The sequence below is a fragment of the Rattus norvegicus genome, chromosome 11 (assembly GCF_021556685.1).
Source record: "Rattus norvegicus strain SHRSP/BbbUtx chromosome 11, alternate assembly SHRSP_T2T, whole genome shotgun sequence".
NCBI classification, from domain to species: Eukaryota; Metazoa; Chordata; class Mammalia; order Rodentia; family Muridae; genus Rattus; species Rattus norvegicus.
In genome coordinates, this window is record NC_141544.1 from 93051726 (window position 1) to 93072298 (window position 20573).

The 20573-nt window shown below is 50.6% G+C and overlaps 2 protein-coding genes across 5 annotated transcripts in view; one reads left to right on the plus strand and one right to left on the minus strand.

The window, feature by feature from the left end:
- C11h3orf70 (similar to human chromosome 3 open reading frame 70) overlaps positions 1-5276 on the plus strand; it is a 50280-nt gene extending 45004 nt beyond the window's left edge. Inside the window, 1 exon segment of the mRNA NM_001398864.1 lies at positions 463-5276. Coding sequence (NP_001385793.1) covers positions 463-1013 — 551 coding nt within the window. The 3' untranslated portion in view covers positions 1014-5276.
- A 6085-nt stretch (positions 5277-11361) lies between these two features.
- The window catches only part of Vps8 (VPS8 subunit of CORVET complex), a 223458-nt gene continuing 214246 nt past the window's right edge, over positions 11362-20573 (minus strand). For all 4 annotated transcript variants that reach the window (XM_087575759.1, XM_087575760.1, NM_001427620.1 and 1 more), the window contains 2 exon segments: positions 14958-15038; positions 11362-11862 (listed from right to left, as the gene is read on the minus strand). In XM_087575759.1, the coding sequence (XP_087431885.1) occupies positions 11713-11862; positions 14958-15038 (231 nt within the window). In that variant the 3' untranslated portion in view covers positions 11362-11712.

A 20573-nucleotide genomic window follows, 5' to 3' on the forward strand; every position in this document is an offset into this window, starting at 1 on the left:
GCCATATTGTTTCTGGGAACTGTGTCCAGTGTGGTGAGTGACTTGTTTTGGTTACAGGATTGTCTGCCCACTCCAGGCCTACGGCGAAGCAGCTCTGTCTGTCTGTCTGTCTCTCTGTCTGTCTGTCTGTCTGTCTCTCTGTCTCTGTCTGTCTGTCTGTCTCTCAGCATTGGTGGTTGAACCAAAGGCCCAACGCATGCCGGGTAGGCCTTCTTTGTGAAGTTAAATTTTCAGAATGTATTTTGGGTTTCTTGCATGGAAATTACAGTGACACACTGGATCTGAAGTGCCAGTGATGTGAATGTGACAGTGTCAAGTGATGATGCTGTTACTGGCTCGAGCTGGATGTCACCAAAGCACTTTAGAGAACATGCTTGCTGTACAGAGCCAGACCGTTGCCGCTATGCTGATACAGTTTGCGTGGTGGTCTTACATTTCAGCCGTGTCTTCTGTGTCCCACAGGCAAATATGTGTATCAGCCTATGACCCCCGTGGGACAGCTTCCAAGCACAGAGATCCCTGCAAGGCCGCGAGAGCCCACCAACACCATTCAAATCTCCGTCTCGCTCACTGAACACTTTTTGAAATTTGCGTCTGTCTTCCAGCCTCCGCTCCCCCCTGACTCGCCAAGGTACTGTATGATTTCTGATCTCTTCATCGACAACTATCAGGTTAAATGTATTAACGGGAAGATGTGCTACGTGCAGAAGCAGCCCCATTCCCAGAAGATGAGCCCTGAGGAGGTCTCTGCACACGATGCCTTAATTTCTAAAGAGAGCGACACTCCGAAACTGGGTCACTGCTCCTCCCCTTCCGGTTCCGAGGACTCGGGGATCAATGCAATTGGGGCTCACTATGTGGAATCCTGTGACGAGGACACAGAAGAAGGGGCAGAGCTGAGTTCCGAGGAAGATTACAGCCCCGAGAGCAGCTGGGAACCCGATGAGTGCACCCTGCTCTCCCCATCGCAGTCGGATCTGGAAGTGATTGAAACTATGGAGACCACTGTGTAGGCAGCTGGGAACTGCAGCCGGGGACCACCCTGAGCTTCTTCTGTTCTTTGATTTGACGAGTCCTTTTCCAATCCTTTTGGCATTTTCCAAGCCCCATTACTAACCGTAGCAGTCCAGTGGTCTGCTTAGTGTTCCCCTTATATTATTACCTTGTAATGACATTGTTTCTTTTTGTATCTTGCTTTCTATGTAGCATCTGGTGTCATGAGTTGTGACCCAGCCTTAATTTCACTGAGAACTTTGAGAGCGGTGGTGACCACAAAGTGTCATAGGTCACATGGCAGAGCTCCCCAGAGTGGAAGTAACCATATTTTCCCAGTAGCCTGTCCTCTGTGGTGAAGGCTCTTGCTCAGCTCAGCCTCCCTTTGGCTTGTCATGTGACATCTCTGTCCTGTTTCGGGGTTGGGGGGAGCAACTCACTTCTGGAAACAGTGCAGCGGCCAGTGTTCCCTCCCTCCCTCTTCTGTTTGCCACCCACATCGGCTCAGGACAAGAGTAGCCTCTGCTACTTCTAGAAGGTCCCTTTTGACTCCTGGTGATGGCCGTGTCACAGCCTCTGTGACTGAAAGGCTCTCCAGTTTGTGTCCAGTCCAGCGGGGATTTAGGACAGGACACAAATCAAGCAGCTTGCTTTGCCGGGAGGCTGTTGGGATCAGGGGAAGAAGAGGTGGACTCAGCCTGGGCTGGCTGAGAAAGTTGCTACAGTGTCTGTGCTGCCCCCGGGTGGGCTCCACAGCGTCCACTGCCCTTCTCGATGGTTTTTCAGTTCAGGGAGAAGCATTTAGGTTTCATAGGTATTATATGTAGGAGGTAACACATCTGACATCTTAAGAAAAAAAAATACACACACACTAGTTTTAGTTAGCATGAAAATGCTAAGAGACAGAAGTCCTTTAGGGATTAGGAATGAATCTAATAGGTTTGATCGATTCTGCTTCGCTTGGTTGTATGAAGCATTAGAATGGCTTAGACGAGAAATGGACTAGAATTTTGTACGATGCATGGATTTTATGCAAATGCAAAAACAGTTGGGATAGCTCACTGCTGAGTCAGGAAGGTGTTTTAGGTAACACTTCTTCGAGTTACTACACTGGAATCCGCACTCGTTGTGCGTATTCTCTCATGCACACAAAATAGTGAGTAATTCTTACGTAGCTTTCTTCCAAACTCTATTCCTGATTTGCTGTCAACCGTGTATTCTCATGTGATCTTAGGTGCCATTTCCCAAAACCTATCTGTGAGGCGTAGTGCAGACCTGGGCTTTTTACATATGTTGTCATAAAAAGAGTCACAGAGCTGCCAAGAGGGCCGCCTCAGATCCTAGCTCTCTGAGCGGGCACCATGGCCTTGCTGCGTCTGTGCAGTCCGCATCTCTGTACATCCCTCAGTCAGATTAGTATGTGCTGCAGGCAAGGAGACGATGCTCCCTCGGCCTCCCCGTTTGGGGGTTCTTCGCTATGTACTCAAGGAAAAAAATCTGCTTCCTCAGTTGGATATGGAGTCCCAGTGATTACTACTAGAACCTTCTTTAGGCTGACAAGCCCAAACACCCAGTGTTCAGAAGGCAGAATGTGTTCCTTCCTCTGGAAAGCATTAGTTAGAATGCCCCATGTGAGACCAGACTGTAGCAAAACCCCCCACATACTTAAAAGCGAGAACTCACACCAAGGACTAGCAGGCACAGGGAGGGTAGGTGGGAGCCACCATATCTTGGCTGTTGGGCAATTCTGCTGGCCTGGGATGGCCTGGTGACATCAGGTGGGCCCTACCTGAGGATTGTGGTGCCCCTCTGGCATGGCAACGAAACATATGAGCCACATATCCCTCATCCTACACTTGGAGCTGTGATGGCAGCAGTAGCACCAGCCTCAAACATGGGGGAGCGCCTCAGACCCAGAGGTGGAGAGGCAGAAGCTTACACAGCAGGGCTCACACAGCAGGGCTCACACAGCAGGGCCCACACAGCAGGGCCCACACAGCAGGGCTCACACAGCAGGGCTCACACAGCAGGGCTTACTCCTGCACCTTTCTTATCTACTTCTTTGCTACAGGACCACTGCCGTGAATACTGAACTAGCTAGGGTCTAGAACCCGGGCTCTAAAGCCATGAGAACACGTGCTTATAGCCAAAGTTGGCTGTGTATTGGGTTTGGTCCCTTTATCAGTAACATCTGTGACTTTCGTCCAGGGTCCTGTTTTCTAAACTCCTGAAACTGCCACTCAGATTTGCCACCATTGTGACGGAATTTTTTGGACTTAATAACAATTGATGATCGCATTAAATATTTGCACAATCTCTTTACAATTACACTCACTAAGCTTCACTTGCCGTTTTATAAAATTGGACACGTTCCCTTGCGTTCTTGGATCTCAAAACAGCGTTTTCTAAATAAGCACAGCCGAGAGGCTTTTGGTTTTTCTCCTAACAGTGTTCATACCAGTAACTGTCTGAAAAAAATGATTAAGCCAGAATTATTTCTCTATGCTTGCATTCTGAAGTCAGCTGAAAAGACTATAAAAAATGTATAGCTTAACTGCAATTCTAGGCCTATTCTGTTCTATGTTCTATGAAAGAATTTCTCTATAATCCTGATATTACAGTGCTGATTTGTATATGCGTATTCATAGGCACTTTAGAAATACTTAGAGACCACATGCACCATAGTCAGTAAGCACAGTCGTGTTAAATAGGCGTTTGACGAACATGTGTACAGTGAGAGAGACGAAAGCTTGCAGCCTGGACCTTACAGGATGCTGGCCTGGAGCCAGGCTTGGACCACGTGGATGGGTTTCTGTGGGATTCTGGCGCTGTTACCACTTCTGAAAGGCTGTTGTCTACCAGTGTAATCCCACTAAAATGTGGAGTATACTTTTCTTACCTAACCAAGACTTTAAGTTTCAAGTGTGTCCATAACTTTTTTTGAGAAGTGACAAAGCAATTAAAGTCCTTTTTGGGATAACTATTTGGTATCTTTAAAAAAAAACAAGGCTTTATTTCAAAACCTAGGTTTTTTTTTTTTCCTTTAACATTTAAGGAGTAATATGAGAATTTTGAGGACAACCCTGAAGAAAAAGTTGTTTTCCTAGAAGAAAAAGCTCATGCCTCGAGGCGACACAGTACAGAATGACTAAAACCTGAGCCACAGTGTCCAAACACAACACAGCACGGCACAAGTGTAATACAGTACAGAGCCAGTGTCCCAACGGGACACAGTGTAACACAACACAACACAGTATAATAACGAAATACCAACACAACACTGAGCCACCAAGTCCGGAACAACCACAAGGCTGTTTTCTGATGAGTCTTCAGCTATGTTCTAGGGTCTGGTTATCTCTTTTACTTCTTAGCCTCACCTGCTTGCCTGATCGAAATAACTCGAACTTCTAGGGTTGACCAAAACAAATTGTTCTTATGCAAATTTGATTGCAACCAGACACTTGAGAAAGTCATAATATCCATATAGGCATGGTAGTGTAGATACCGCCATGTAAGACAAAAAAAAAAAAAAAAAAAAGCACACATTGAAGTAAAATACTATTTATGTTATCTGCTCTTGATTGCCCCTGAATTATATTTGCAAAACTTTATTGTCATGGTCTTGGCTTTTTACTGGAGGAAAATACCCTAACTGGTCTCTTTCCTTCCCGTTTGTCCAACGGTGCTGTGAATTAGAACAGTGGGTGGAGTTGGGTAGCCTGGGGCTTTGTGGGGAGTGTGTGACTGCGCTCCTTTTCTGTTCCACACAGCCCAGAACACCATCTTAAACCTCAGTATAAACACAAGGGCATTTCTCAAAAGGAATTTGTTTTTAAATTTCACCTTGTCGTAACTATGGTGCCTGAGAATGGGTGCACCAGAAGGGCGGGTGCACCGGAAGGGCGGGTGCACCGGAAAGGGCGGGTGCACCGGAAGGGCGGGTGCACCGGAAGGGCGGGTGCACCGGAAGGGCGGGTGCACCGGAAGGGCTGGTACAGTCCAGGGAGGAGCTGTTTGCTGCTGTTTGCTGCTGACGGTAAGGCAGTTGGAAGCCTGTCTGGGGTTTGAATGGCACCTCCAGGTCACCGTGTTTGCACATGTGTTAAGGCTGTCTGTACCTTGCAGTAGTCACCTGCTGTGCTGGGTTCTTTTGAATCTGTTTTGAAGTTTAAGCACAATGTTGACCCTTCTGTAATTTCCTAAAATTACATTGTTTTCCTAAGACAGCTCAACTTTAGGAAAATACTGCTGTACAATAAACGTGATTTTCTTTTCTACTAGAACAAGACTACCGTTGGGGTTTTTGTATCATGGTTACTGTGTGTTAGGAAATAAGCGATTCATACTCTGCATTCATTCTAACTTTCCAGATCTGTGTGTGTGCCTCCCTACTTGTTTTAACTGCCAGAACTCCATGTCAAACCTTGTGTTGGTTCCCATCATGTTTATGTGAAGTAAAAAACTATGCCCCTGTAAGTAACATTTTTTTTGTTTTGCACCATTTTAGACTCCTTTCCAGTTCATAAGTGCTGTGTGAGACTGCTGCAGCTACAGGCTGAGCAGTAAAGGAGACTGCTACCCCACGGGGCTCGGGGTCACCTGATCCCTAGGGCCCAGTCAACCTTTACTATAAAAAAAATATTTTATGTGCTTTTGTTCTATTTTATCTGCCTGCACAGATGTCTCTATGAGGGTATTGGATCTCTTGGGCTGGAGTTACAGAGGAGGAGAAGAATTGTCTCAGGTCTAAGGCAAACCCTAGGTGAGCTGCCATGAGGGTGCTGGGAATTGAACCTGGGTCCTCTGAAAGAGGAACGGAGCTGCTCTCCCGCCCCCCAGAAACTCTAGTTTGATTCAGCATGTCAGTTTCTGGGCATGGGGCCATGGGACAGCTGCCCCCAGGGACAGCTGTTGGACATACCAACAGTAATGCCTTCATCGGATTCCTGATGCCGCTTTACCACTTGCGATGTAGTCTTCGTAACATCCCATGTGCAAACAAGAGCAGCTCAGAAAGCGCTACAGCGGCACCAGCCCCTAGTCAGGTTCAGATCTGAACCCGGGACACTGGCCCACACTCAAGGGCCTTTGCCTGCATTAGTCCATTGCTCTCTACAACCTAGTGAGCACTGCCTGAGCCTGGTGGCTCGCCACACAGTCCCGCAGAAACGCTGGAACTAGGCAGTGGTCTAGCCTCCCCTTTTCTGTGTATCAGATTACCTGCCAGTGCACGTGTGCTCGCAGGCAGTGTTTCCTACCAGCTCCACATTCAGATTGGCCCTTCGCTTTCCCGTTTCAGTCATGCCTTGGCCTGGACTCTAGGCTAGCTCTGCTTTCAAGAGCCCTAGCTTGTTTTCCTATGGACAGTGACTCTCATCTGCATGTAGGGCTCAGTAATTTAACTCCGCAGAATTGTACTGCCACATTCTGGAAGGTGTCTTACTGCTCATCGTCTTACAAGTGCTGACTGCCTACTGCTGTCCTGCAGTAAGCTAGGCCAGCATCTTGTCCTCATTACAACCCCAGGACCGTCAATTCCCTTAACTCTCACTGTGCAGCTCAGCACTGGGTGAAGAGGGTAAGATGGGTCCTGTCTTTTGGCAGTGAGTTCCAGGAGAGAAGGTTCCGGGGGTCGGTTCTTAGGAACCAGGGAGACGTGACAGAAGTGCTTTTAAGGCCTGGGAAGGATGCTGAGTTATGTAGGTGGTTTTGCTACTTTTTGGAGTTTTCTAAAATGAACCTGTATTTCTATTGGCTAAGAAAACCATTTAGTTTGAAAATTGAAGTCCTAGCCAATGAGTGCAGGAGGCACTCTTTCACAGGGTCTGTGGCCGGAGGGGATGTCCAGGCCATGGCCACATGGCTGTGTATCTGTTGAGAGACTAGGGCATGGCAGGGAGCCTGGAGCTAATGAATGCCTGCTGAGGATGAGCTTTTCCCAGGGGCTCCAACCATGGCTGGGAGCTTGTGGGCCAGGAGAGGTCTTCCTGGGTTTCTGGCCAGAAATCTGGAGGTGAAGGATTAGAAAGGTCAGGCTTTGGGGCATGTTTGATCCTGGTGGCATTTAACCTGTTACCTGGCGTGAAACTCCAGACACTCTCTCTCAGTGTAGAGATCTGGTTCCCCATAAGATGACCAACGGTAGTGCTGTGGACTTGAGTACTGCAGGTTGTAGGCACCCTTGTCATACAATCATCTACCCACACAGCAGTTTTCACTGTCCCTGACACACACATTCATTCTCATTCATTCATTCTCTCTCTCTCTCTCTCTCTCTCTCTCTCTCTCTCTCTCTCTCTCTCTCTCTCTCGTGTGTATGTTTGTTGGCCAAAGCACACAAGACTTAAGTCAGATGTAGAGTTCACACAGCAGGAGCACAGTAGGGCCTCACACTTGGGTCACCCAAGAGTGCAGCCTTGGTTGAGTGGTATTGAAGGAACCACACTCAGCCTCCAGCATTGTTACCAGGTTGCTCTGGCTTCCTGCCAGGCTGCTTTGACCTGGGTCTGGTCTCTCCCAAGAGTTGGATATGGTCTCCTTTGGGGTGTGGCATCCGATCTAAGAGCTACTTTGGGGAACTGGGCTTCAATCTTGGAGCTTTGGGAATCAGCTGCTTCCATTTGCCTCTTCTGTCCTCACCGGGTCATCACCACCAGCTGCCTCCCTCCACTTACTCCCCAGTGTCACTGCACTTCTGTGTCGCTCTAGGTTAGAATGCGCCAGGGACTGCTCACCTGCCCTGAGCAGAAGCGCTGTTTCTACCCACCCCCGGTCTAGAATCTGCCTGTGCAGACCATGCTGCCTGTCCTTGCCCCGTTCATCTGTAGGACCTGGAAAAGCCACCTCAGCCTGCTAGTCAGCTCCTGTTGTGATATAACAGCCAACCATAAGGAGTAATACTCAGTTTCAGTCCAGGGCCAGAGGGCTGTAGTGAGGCAGCCCGTAACGGCAGAAAGGTGTGGCAGAGGAAAGAAAGGGCTGCTCAGCCCATGGCAGCCAGGAAGCAGAGATGTGGAAGGACCTGGGCTACGATGTAGCTTTCTAGGTTGTGTCCCACCTCCCAATGATGCCATCAGTGGAGAAATTATTCTACTTGTGACGTCAGAGCCCTTGGGATCCAGTTGCTCCCTGAGCTCCACCCTTGGACACCCTTGCATCGGAAATCAAGCTGTTAACACGTGGACTCTAGAGGTTACTTCGTAGCAGGCTGGAACAGTATCAGTAACATGGGCTTTGGAGGTTACTTAGTAGCAGGCCGTAACAGTGTCACTGAGGCTGCTCTAAGAGGCTGGACAGAGCCAAAGAGCCCTTGGAAAGATAAGGACACATGTTATCCAGATAGCTTCAGCAAGGCTGCAAGAGTGGGTATGATTTTCATGGGCATCTAATATACCTGAATCTAGAATGAGATGACTGCAGTGGCTGCACAGAGTAGATGGAGACGATGCCAAGGATCTCAGTTTCTCAAGGAACTCTGGACCCTGGGTGAACATGCAGCCAACACTGGGTATTTGTGGAAAATCACTGAAAGGTCAGGAGAGGTCAGCTGGGTCCAACTAGAATTTACTGTGGTTCCTTCTGATTGCTGGGAGTGTAAGAGGGATTGATTCTGGTGTCTTCCTACAGTCAACGTGTCCAAGGGTCACTGAGAGGTCATGAATGCCTGATCTGTCCTGTTTTCCCTGATCATCTATGTGGACCCTAATCTCCCTCAGCCCTAGAGGGTCACAGCGGCAAGTTTGGTGACATCAAATTTGGTGATTTCCAGTTGGCTGGAAACTGCCAATGTGGTGAAGCTGAAGTAGGCACCAGAGTGCTGGATGCCAGGCTCACTCATTCTCTAGAGGGAGGGACCAGATTAGGCAGGCCACAAGATCCCCAGCCCCTCTGAGGACTGAAGATGTGGCATTTTAATTCTCTTAGAACCAAGTCACAACTTTCTTGTTCTAAGGGAGCGGATGCCAGGAATGCTGTGTGCCTGGCTTCTCAGTTACAGAAAGTGCTGTAGTGAGAAGCTACTGTTCACCCCACCCCTTGGCTCCTGGCTGCACCCAGCCCCAACTGGCAACTTTCCTGACCTTGGCAGGAGCCAACTGGTCTCTGGCTCTGATGGGGACAGGAGGCAATGACAGAGCCTTGCTTTTAGAGGTAAATGCAGAAGTCTGGGGTAGGTAGCATGGGAACTATTTCCATCTGCCCAGTTCTGAAACTGTAACTTCATGTGGGCATTCAGGGGGTCACTGAGCGGTTACCTGGCCCTCGGCACTGTAAAAATCATCCTTGAGTTCATAACTAGTAGAGATGCATGTATGTTCACAAAAGTCAGACAAGAATGGCAACAGGCTGGCATTATTGCCCAGGAGACACAGTGGAATGCTGTTCAGGAGTGAGAGTGTACAACATGGACGCACACACACACGAGGTGGGGAGGACTTGTTCATAATTCCCACTGATTTGCAAATATCTGTGCTATTGGGAGCCAGGACATTGGCTGACCTGGGGTTGGAGAATCTGCCTTGGAGGTTGCCTCTATGCTTGACCTGATATGTTTGTGGGATACACAGAGTTTGTGAACATTTTTGTCCACCCCTGAGAAAAACGGTGACTTTAGGAAACAGAAGTGACACCTCCTGCTTGAAGGAGAGCCTTGCACATGCTTAATCTACTGACTGTGCCAACAGAACAAAGAGCAGAAGTGGGCGGATCAATGAAGCCCATGAACAGAATCATGGGGAGTGCTCCCTGGAGCACTGACAAGGTGAGAGCCAAATGTTGTTTTCCTGGGGTAGGGGTGGGGAGGGGCTCAGAAGGGCTTCAGAGAGCCCTGGGGAGGAGGGGACATGCACTTCCATACTGGGATATCCCAGGAGCTCTGGCCTCTCCCGAGTGGTCCCGACCTGCCAAGAAGGCCACACAGCAGGAGGTCTTTCTTGTGCTCTAGGTGCAGCTGCAGCTTTGGGAACCATTTTCTGCAGACAAAGCTGGGTGGAACCACTGTTCTAAAAGGATCCCCACAGTTCTGAATTATTTATCCACTAAAACATTCACCACGGATGAACTGGTGTTCCTCCTGCAGTGGTCCCTCCCGACCTCCTGGCAGCCAAGTAGGGCCATACCTTTGTAAAACATTTTCCCACAGGTCTTGAGAGCTTCTGCTACGTAGCCAACCGGAGCTTTTCAGAGGATCCGACAGCTTTCTTCAGCTGTGGGGAGCTGAGCGGGGCAGTGTGGGGCTGAGCCTAGCGCCCGGCTCCTGGCTGGCAGCCCAGTACTGTCCCTCTTGGCTGTCTCTTTGGAGCATTTGCAGCAGCCACTTTCTCTGGCTCTCTGACCTCAAGGCCGTCCCCTTACAAACTGTCACAGAGTTCTTTGAGAGCGCCTCATCCATACCAACAAAAGCTGTGGCCAGCACCGATGTTTCTCACCATGTCGCATGCCCTTGCCACCCCAGGTGCCCCTGTCCCCGCAAAGTATAGCTTAAGGGTCTCTGGTATAGTTCTCCCTTTTCTTAAGAGGCCACGGGGCAGCAATAGGACCCAGAACTGTGGTTGTGGGGTGGGCAGGGAGATGGCTGTGTGGGTGAGAGTATTTGCAATACAAGCGAGAAGACCTCGGTCTGAATCCCCAGAACCTATACAAGAGGTTGATCTGGCTGCATGTGCCTGGAACTCTAGCACAGAAGGCAGAGATAGGTGGATGAATCCTGGGAGCTCTCCTGTCAGCCAGCTTAGCCAAACCACTGAAATCTGCTTCAGGGAAAGATCTGTCCTGAGGCAAAGCAGAGAGCAACCCAGGGTGTGCACAGAAGCAGCAGAGGGATAGCTGGGAGTCTGGGGCTCCTGTCTCACCTTCTGAGCTTGGCCCACACCTCTCACCTCCCAGAAAGTTCCATCACAATGTCAGCAGTGCCAGCGTCTGTTCCCACACAACATTTTGAACGTGTAGAACCTCTGGCTAAGTGCTAGAAGAGGGGATGGGGTGGGCTTCGAGATACTCAGGCTTGCTACAACCCTAGTACACCAGGGCCTGGCACTCAGAGGGGAATACCTCATCCACTCCAGATGAGCCAGGGGAGACTCTTGAAAGCCCACCCTACTGTTTCTTCTGTGTCTGTTGGTAAAAGTGGGTTTGCTTAGCTGTCCAGGAGAGCTGAGCCAATGGCATGAGCTGAGTCTCTGGTGTAATGAACTGCTGTGTCTGCTACATACTGACCCAGCAGGCCCAGGCCCTAACCTCCTCGGCTGCCTTGACCCAGCCACAGGAACACCTGAGTGTTGAGGGCCTAGTGGGGCCTGTGATGGAGCTGTTGGTCTGAACAGTGTTAGGGTCCTTGACTGGACAGACTGACAACCAGGAGACTGGCAGGCATGCAGGACTCAAAACACCGAGACATTTATTGTTTCAAAGGAGGGCAGGTCTTCTGGTCACCGGCTTTAACATAAACACTGACAGACACCTGCTTCCCAGACCACTGCTCTCCCAGTGCCAACCTTTGCTTTTCACAGTTGATGCCCTCCCCAGACCCCTTCTCACACCACACGTGGTTGGGTAAGTGTTACACCTGAAGGGCTGGGTAGAACGAAGTAATATTCTGAGCGAAATCAAACTGTCCTGTCTGCAGTCCGATCTGCACCAGGGAGATTGCCCTGAGAGGGAGGGTGGCAGGGTGGCTCCGGGGCCCTCCCTGCCTCCTGCAGCCTGGGCTCTTCAGGGGAGGCCTCAGTCTTCAGCCACAGGTGGAGGTGCAAGCTGCAGCTGGAAGTTCTCCTTCTGGAAGATGCTGTTGAAAGCAGGCCCGCTCTGGGAGCCGGCAAATGGCCTATAGCTGTCGCCACCTCGGTTCTGCGAGAGTTCCATAAGGAGAGCCAGCTGAGAAGAAGAGGACACATGTGAGAGCACAGTCCTGTGTGAGGACAAAGGTGGAGAGGGTCCTGTTCCTCTGGCCACATGAAGGAGAGCGCTACCTTGTGGGAGGAGTGAAAGCCCTGTCCTTGGATCCCAAGGTCATGTCTCAGGAAAGGGTGTGACCCTGGGCACAAGAGGCTGCCCGGGTGGGGTTTCCTCCAGGCATGGCTGCCCTGCCTGTGCACAGCCTCCCTATAGGCAGACTTCTGTTCTCAGCACAACTCCCATGTGCTTCTCTTTGGAGTGCCCAGGCCAGAGTCACTCCTGGTCTTCTCTCTGGCAGCCTGGCCAGCAGTTTGGGCTCAGGAATAGCACTCATGGATCACACCTCTCCTCCAAACTCGCCCTCCCTACCTGCAGCTGTATACATCCACCAGTGGCTTTAGCAGTACCTTGGTCTGTCAGTGGTTTAGTTCCAGGAGGAAGCATTCCTGAAGCCCACTGGAAAGCCGGGCTCTGTACCTCAGGTGCCTCCTCTTACCCAGCCGGCTTTCTGTAAGTCAGAGCCTGGCAGCCCAGTGTCCGATGCTCTGACAACCAGAGGAGGTGAGTACATGTCCAGGAGCTGAGACCTCCAGCCTGCTAAATGACAACACCCATACTAACCTGAGGGGAAACTCAGGGCCAAATGCAAGCTTCCAGGAACCCGTGATGGGACCTGGAGACAGCACACAGTGCCCTGCCCCACTCTTCACGGGCGGAGGCGATGAACGCCTTCTGTGGGGTGATGTAGCAGGTGAGCCTTCAAATGCCTGAGGGGAGGAGTAGGGGGGAGGGGACTGTGTGTGTATCTGCTTCCTGGCATAAGCCAGTCTCTGGAATGACTGCAGGCCACAGGTGACTGTCTTTTGAGGGCCAGACAGGCTGGGTGCTTTTCAAGAATGGCATTTCTAGTTCCTGGGGAGTGACTCACACTGAGCCACTCAGTTGTCAGTGATAGGGTAGGATTCAAACTTCCTGTTCAGCCAAGCTGCCTGTGGACTTGCCTTCACCTGCCCCGCTTGCCTGCCCTGACTTCTGTCTGCTCTGATCTCTGGCAAGGAATCTCCCGTCACATGAGCAGTAATGGTACAGAGCTCATTTGCCTGTTGGCTGACGGCATAACCAGTGGCTGGGGAGCCAGTGAAGCCCTCTAAGCTCTAAGTACCAATTTATCAGAACTAACACAGCCCTCGGTCCTGACTCAGCAACCCAGCCATGGTCTAACGCTCACTCACTGTCACAGTCAGCCTCTGCTGCCCTCCTGGGACAACTGGTCACCTGGGAAGGGTGAACCTACCTGTGTTACCTGCAGGCAGGCGGGCTTGAGCTACAGAAGGGAGGCCGAGGAAACCAGAAAGCGGCACTCCTCTATAGTCTGCTTCAGGTCCTGCCTGCAGGTTCCTGCCCTGACTTCCTCTGACAGAAGACTGCAATCTGCGGGCTGTAATAAACCCTTTCCTTCCCGGTTGCTTTTGGTCATGGTGCTTGTCATGGCGTGCAGCAGACGGCACACCAGAGCCGCATGTTTACACTATTACAGTGAGCCTCCAGCCTGAGAGGTAGCATGGGAGGAAGGCTGGCTCACTCAAAGGGCCATCTTGAACTTCCTACCTCTGTAATCTGCTCAGCCTGTGACTGGTCTGTGAGGAGATCATGCCCAAGGCTTCCAACAGAACATGAGATGTCTCATTCTGACACTAGGGCAGACACACCAACCACAAACTATGGCTCCTACTTCTTAAGTCTCGCTGACTGAACTTCTCCTGTAACTTAGTGACTAGGAAACACAGACCCTGAACAAGGCTCAGAATGTGAAGGAGATGGTGATTCTGTCTCTAGTTCCTGGCCAGAACTCAGTCCTGCATCTGGTTAACCTGCAGGGTCTTATTCAGGATAGTGTGGAAGTTTCCAGAAGAACCTCTGTCCTGGCTAACAGCTCGAGAGGAAGTGCTGGTTTCCCTCAGGGTCTGCTTCAGTGAGAGCAGAGCTGCTGTGCCCAGAGACAGCTGGGCTAGACAAGCTCAGAAACCACTGGGCTGGGGGATCTGGGTGTGCCCCGGAGTGGAGGTGCTGAAAAGTTCCTGTTTCCTCCCTCAAGGGCTGGGAGCCAGCGTGGGCCATGCAGAAGGGAAGAGACAAGAAGGGAGCCCAGCAGCCAGACTTGCATGGCCTCTGTGGAAACAAGGAGCTCTTACCCAGAGCACAGGCAGGCTTGAGGGAAAATGTCTAGGGGTCTAGAAAGGATGCCTCCTGGACCTCTTCAGGATGAGGGCTGAGCGCAAGATCCTGCTAGACCTGTGCTCTCGATGACTGGATGGGACAGGCCGAGAGTTCAGGGGAACACTTGAGTCTGCTATGGAGGCCTGTGCAGTACTGGCAGCTGGTAGCCTCTGAGTCTGCACCCTTCTCCCAGTTTTAAAAATGTCCAATCTCCCAGTCTACGCTGCAGATAGCTAGGTGGGCACAGATCTGAGGTGTGGCAGTCTCAGATACACATGATGGCCTTCTGAAGGAGGAAATGGGCTTCTGGCTTGCTCTCTGTGGAGACAGGCCAGACATGGGCCCCCTGTGTACTCACAGCTTGGGAGGTAAGTAATAAATGCCTCTCTATTGCCCTTTCACCAAATTCTGAGTGCCGCCGGGCCGGGACCGGTGGGCCATGTGCCCATCCGCTCTTGCACACCCGTACACACTTTTTTTTTTTTTTTTTTGGTTCTTTTTTTCGGAGCTGGGGACCCAACCCAGGGCCTTGCGCTTCCTAGGTAAGCGCTCTACCACTGAGCTAAATCCCCAGCCCCACACCCATACACACTTAATGCGGCTCCCGCAGATACCCCTTCTTTGCCGTGTCCTTGTTCGTCATGACTCTGGCTGATCTGCAGCTGCTTGCAGAGGGGTCCTCAAAGCTCACCCCATCCCTCCTGCCCATCCTCGAAGTGCTGCAGTGAACCTTGCTATCTGAACACCAGCTCGGGTACCTTCCAAGCTTAGAGGTGGACGCAGGACTCTAGGACACTGCCTTCCCCAAACAGTAAGTCCCAGATCAGAAACAGAGACATCGGTCATACAAACATTACCCTAGAACCTCCTCGGTACAGCCGGCAGAGCTGGTCAAAGGCTTGCGTTTGCTGTGGGTCCAGAACAGGTTCTGAGTTTGCCTAGGAAACAAGAGTTATCGGATTAATAATGTCTGTCCCTGTTCCTTGCACAGAGGAAGCGAGACCCTGCAGTTCCCTCATGCGTCTGAAGATCATGCCCCTGGCAACTGGGGGATTTGTTTAAGCATTTGGAAGACACGGTCTGGCCTCCCTGAAGGCCTGCTTGGATGTTCCTCTCAGCTGGATCCTCTATCTGTGGTCCTATTCTCCATCATTAACTCTAAACCTCCCTCAAGGCCTTCTGAGCAGAGGGCCTTTGGTCCATCCGCTCTTGCACACCCCGTACACTCTTAATGGGGCTCCCACAGAGACCCCTTCTTTGCCGTGTCCTTGTTCGTCATGACTCTGGCCGATCTGCAGAGGCTTGCAGAGGGGTCCAACCCCCCTGCTCCCCCCTCGGAGGATCCTAGCAGTGCTGTAGCGAACCTTGCTATCTGAACACTAGCTCTCTCACCATGTGACCCTGGAGAGTCCTTTCGTTCCCCTGACCCTGGAGGTGGCCCGTGGGAGGTCACTGATAGGTAAAGCTAGATGACACCCTGCCTCCCACCAGCAGAGTCAGTTATGCCAGTGCTGTAACTACACCTCTGAGACACCACTGGTTAGAGGGTTAAGCGGTCCGTGCACAAACTAGTAAAAACTGTGTGCTTGCCTTGCCCCGTGAACCTTTTAGGCAGAGAGGAAAAGGATTTCTCAAATGCACACCCCACATGGATGATGGGGAAGGCTTTGGTGCCAAGCCTGTGGTGTTCACCCTAGAGGGTGAGCGCTGTAGCCTGGCGCAGATACAACGCAAGTAACTGAGCGCAGGCAGAGCCCTGGCTGCGGCATGTCACCTACGGGCCATCTCATCAAGTCCTCAAAAGCCCTCTGTAAGAGAGGTCCTGGCAGATTCACTTTCCCACCAAGAAGGACAGTAACTGTAGTTAATTAATTAGGGATGTGTGTGGATGCCATTATGCCTGAATGGAGGTCAGAGGTCAGAGGCCAACACACAGGAGGAGTCAGTGTTCTACTGTGTGAGCCCTAAGGAAGGAATGTGGCTTAGGGAGCCTTTACCCACTGAGGCATCTTGCTGCCCCTGATAGTGTGACACTCAGAGCCTTTAAGAGATCTGTGAGTTGGATTTGTCTTCCCAATGGCTCTGCTTCTTTCTTTCCCTTAACATTTTCGCCACCCTCAGGAAATAGGCCAGTCAGGCTGGGAAGGGAACCGGCACTGCCAGAGACCTGCCGCGCTGGCCTGCCTTCCAGCGGGAGGAAAAAGACTGAAGCCCTGGGAAGAAGCTGAAGGGAAGAGGGCTCACGTCTCCTGGGTTTCTATGATGTCACAGCGGATCTAGCTATGGCTCCCTTTCTTGATGCACTTGACAACATGGCTGGCTGGGGAGGTGGCTCTGAGGCAGTGCGGAGCAGGACACAAGGCAAGGCCTCGTAGGCGCCCTCTCATGGGGCTACACTCATTTCCCCGGTTCTTGCAGACAGGAGGAGGAGCCTATCACAATCTGGGAGTGTCAAAGCCATCTAGACACTTTTGAAGAACTGCTGGCTCAAGACTAATTGGTAGAGTGTGTATCGAACTTCTGACAGACTTTATAAGGTGTCAAAGGAGGCGCTAAGGTCTGCAGGTCTGAGAAATACACCAAGCCTGGCTCCAACCAAAGCCCAAGAGGGAAACACCATCACTGTTGAGACACAACCACTGGGAAGCGTGACTCAACACCGCTTTCAGATCCTGAGAGTGCTGGTACCACAGGCTGGGAGCAGGGCAGGGTCAGAGTGAGGAGTGGGATGGGGGAGGGGTAATGTGCAGCGCTGACCATCTACACCCCTGCCACATCCCATGTAAAGCACCAGCTCTGGTTATCGTGTGGCAAGGCGCTCCAGTTCCATTTCTGTTGCTGTGACAAATAAACTGACGAGAGCAGAAATATTAGGTTTGCAATCCAAGTTTCAGCCCATTTCTTCAGTAAAGTCAAGGGAGGAAGCAGTCAGGGGCAACGACACAAACACGTTGCCCTTGTTTGCTCAAAACTAGTTTTTTCCTGTCAGAAACCCCTGCTGGTGGTGAGGGTTAGGGAATGGGAGCATGGGAGTGGGGAGTGGTGCAGTTCACGGTGGGCGGGTCCCTCGACACCCATGAGCAATGAAGACCATTCTCTACAGCCGTGCTCACAGGCTAGGCTGATGGAGACTGATTCTTCATTAAGGCTCTGGGTGGTGGCAGGCACAGGAGAGTTCAGTAAGGACAGTTCAACAGGAAACAAACATAACAGAGAAGGGGCCTAGTAAGACACTAGGGAAGGGCGGCCACTTAAAGATGTTGCAGAGAGACCAGCAGACGTCACCAGAGGCACATGCGTGGTAGCGTGCTGGAGGGGGTCACTACGATGAATAAATATGTGGTGAGGAATAGGGAGAGAAAGAGAAGGAGAAGGAGCCTCGGGCCACAAGCAGGAGAGCTGACACCAGTGACTCATTGCAATGAAAATTTGCAAACAAAGCTGTTTGGACGAAAGGGTATAGACAATGTAGCACACAGTGACACTGCGTCTTCCACAACTAGATTTTTTTTTAAACTTTGTTTATTTTTGTCATTTTTATTTGTGGGGGAGGTTGCAAGTGCAGAGGGTGACTGTGGAGGGATGTGGAGATGAGCGGGGTTGGGGTGCACGATGGGAGATTCACAAACAATAAAATATACAGAACGACTTTGAGAGGTCAGGCTAACGCATGGCAGAGCACTAAGAGCCGGACGAGCCGTCCCCTCACAGAGACATCTGAAGGGGTATTAGGCTATGCAGCAGATCTCGGGACACTGCACTTCCTGTACAGTCATGAGATATCATGACAGAAAATGATGGAGGAGACACAAGGGTGTTCCAGACGGTGCTGGTCACTTCTGAAGATGACTGAAACTCCCCTCAGACCCTGTAGTTAGATCCCTGTGTTGGACACTGGGATCTCTTAAGTTTTGTTACTGTCCGTCCTTCCTTCCTTCCTCCCTCCCTCACACCCTCTTCCATGCCTCCCTCCACTTCACGTAGCTCTCACTGTGAAGCCAACGGTGGCCTCAGACACACAGTAGGCCCACCTCTGCCTCCTGAGCAGCCGTGTCCAGTGTATGCCAGGCTGGTTTAGACTGGTTTAGACTGAAAGGTCTGCGGCCAGAGAAAGAGTGACTGAGGGAACGTGGTGGCGGCTGTTTCTGCAAGCTGAGATAAACACTGGCCTGGTTTTATATTAGTCTTTCATGAACATGCAGTTTTCCCCAAATCTAGATTTCTCTCATTTACTTGTTTGATTCCAGCAGCTATCTTTTGGAGGCAATTAAGATCTTCTCAGGAAAGAGAAGGTCACGCCACGGCGTAGAGGATGCTGCTTCTAAAAACAGCCACGTCATCAAGCCCTTGGGACACGCTGGGCAGCATGCGGGTCTATTCTGGGCAGGGATACTCCAGGGCCTGCCCTTGGGAGTTTGCTGGCTGAGTCAGAAGGAATCTCAAATGAGGTCCGCTCCACGGTTTCTGACCCAGCGGATGTTGTTAAATGCTGATTCTAATGGAAATCTCAGGATGTGGGGGCCAAGGCAGGAGGATACTTTGTTCTAGGCCAGTCTGGGACACATGGTTAGACTCTCTTCAAAAACATTTTAGTAGTAAAAGCAGATTGGGGTAGCAGGTATGGGTGGGACTTGAAGACACCTATCTCAGGCAGCTGAGCAGGTGGTGACTGCTCCTCATGGTGTCCTGAGGATAACAACACTCTTACCTTGTAAGTGTTTCATCTCCTGGCTCAACTGTATGCAGACAATTCATTAGGGCTTCTTTCCCCCATGGGGACTCAACTAGTTATGTCGCTTTCAACATTCACTGGGGTCACACACAATTCTTAGCAATTCTTGTTAAGACTGTTTAACTAGGCCCCTGGTTGAGGGGTGGGGCCATCCGCCCATCTCAAAAACATTAACCCAGAATTGCTCCTGTCTAAAGGAAATGCAGGGGCAAAGAGTGGAGCAAAGACTGAAGGAAAGGCCATCCAGAGATTGCCCACCTGGGGATCGATCCCACCTGCAGACACCAAACCCAGACTATTCTATTCTAATGGAAATCTCAGATCTAATCGAAATCTTCTATTGCTGATGCCAAGAAGTGCTTGCTGGCAGGAGCCTGATATAGTTGTCCCCTGAGAGTCTCTGACAGAGCCTGACCAATACAGATGTTGGCTTGAAGCCAACCATTGGACTGGGCACGGGGACCCCAATAGAGGAGTTAGGGGAAGGACTGAAAGAGCTGAAAGGGTTTGCAACCTCATAGAAACAACAATATCAACCAACCAGACTCCCTCAGAGCTCCCAGGGACTAAGGCACCAACCAAAGAATACGCATGGAGGGACCCATGGCTCCAGCTGCATATGTAGCAGTGGACTGCCTTATCTGGCATCAATGGGAGGGGAGGCCCTTGGTCCTGTGGAGGCTTGATGCTCCAGCATAAGGGAATGCTAGGTTGGTGAGGCAGGAGTGGGTGGGTAGGGGAGCACCCTCATAGAAGTGGGGTAGGGGGGCTGGCATGGGTGTTTGCAGAGGGATAACATTTGAAATGTAAATAAATAAAATAACCAATGATAATTTAAAAAGACTGTTTAACCAGACCATAGTACTTGATACATGGTTTGTTTGATCTTACTGGATTGGATGCTTTATGTTTTCCACATAAACACAGTTACATAAACTGAAGGCAGTTGGAGGTTTGTGCAGCAAACGTGTGTAACACACACATGCACACGGAGGGCATTTTTCAGGTCACATGGCACATCCGGGTGGGATGTTAGGGTTAGTGCTGAGCTCTGGCCTTTCCTCTATTAGGCCTTTAAGTTTATTGGAGATGCCACGAGAAGGGACTTTTAATACGGTATCTGTGGTGGTTGGACAGTGGCTCCACAGGCTCCTATGTTTGAATGCTTGGACGCCAGTCAGTGGAGCAGTTTGGGAAGGATCAGGATTCATGGAGACGGTATGGCACTAGGGGTGGACTATAGCCAGAGTCTATGTCTGTCTATGTCTGCCTGCAACCTTCAGATCAGGTAAGAGCTCTCCATTACTGCTCCGGTACGATGCCTGCCTGCCACTACATGCTTCCTGCCATGGACTAATCCTCTGAAACAATAAGCAAGCTCCCGGCTAATGCTGTATCTTTACTGCCCTCTGGGGCTTTTGTGGGAGCCCTAGGACCAAGTAGAGCTACTGCAGGAGAGTGATACCCCACGGATGGCCAGGGCCATACAATGTCTGCAGACAAGCAGGACTGAAAGGGAAATGAGGCGGCTGTTTGTTGAAGTGCTTAGGCTCTTAGGTGCTTGCCTACCATCAAGCCCTTTCTGAACTGAGAGTCATAAATTTTACATGGTAGCAGAGATAGTGCACACAACATATATATGTATACATAGGTATGTATGTATGTATGTATATATGTATATATGTATGAATATATGTATTTATGTATGAATGTATGTATATATGTATGTATTTATGTATGA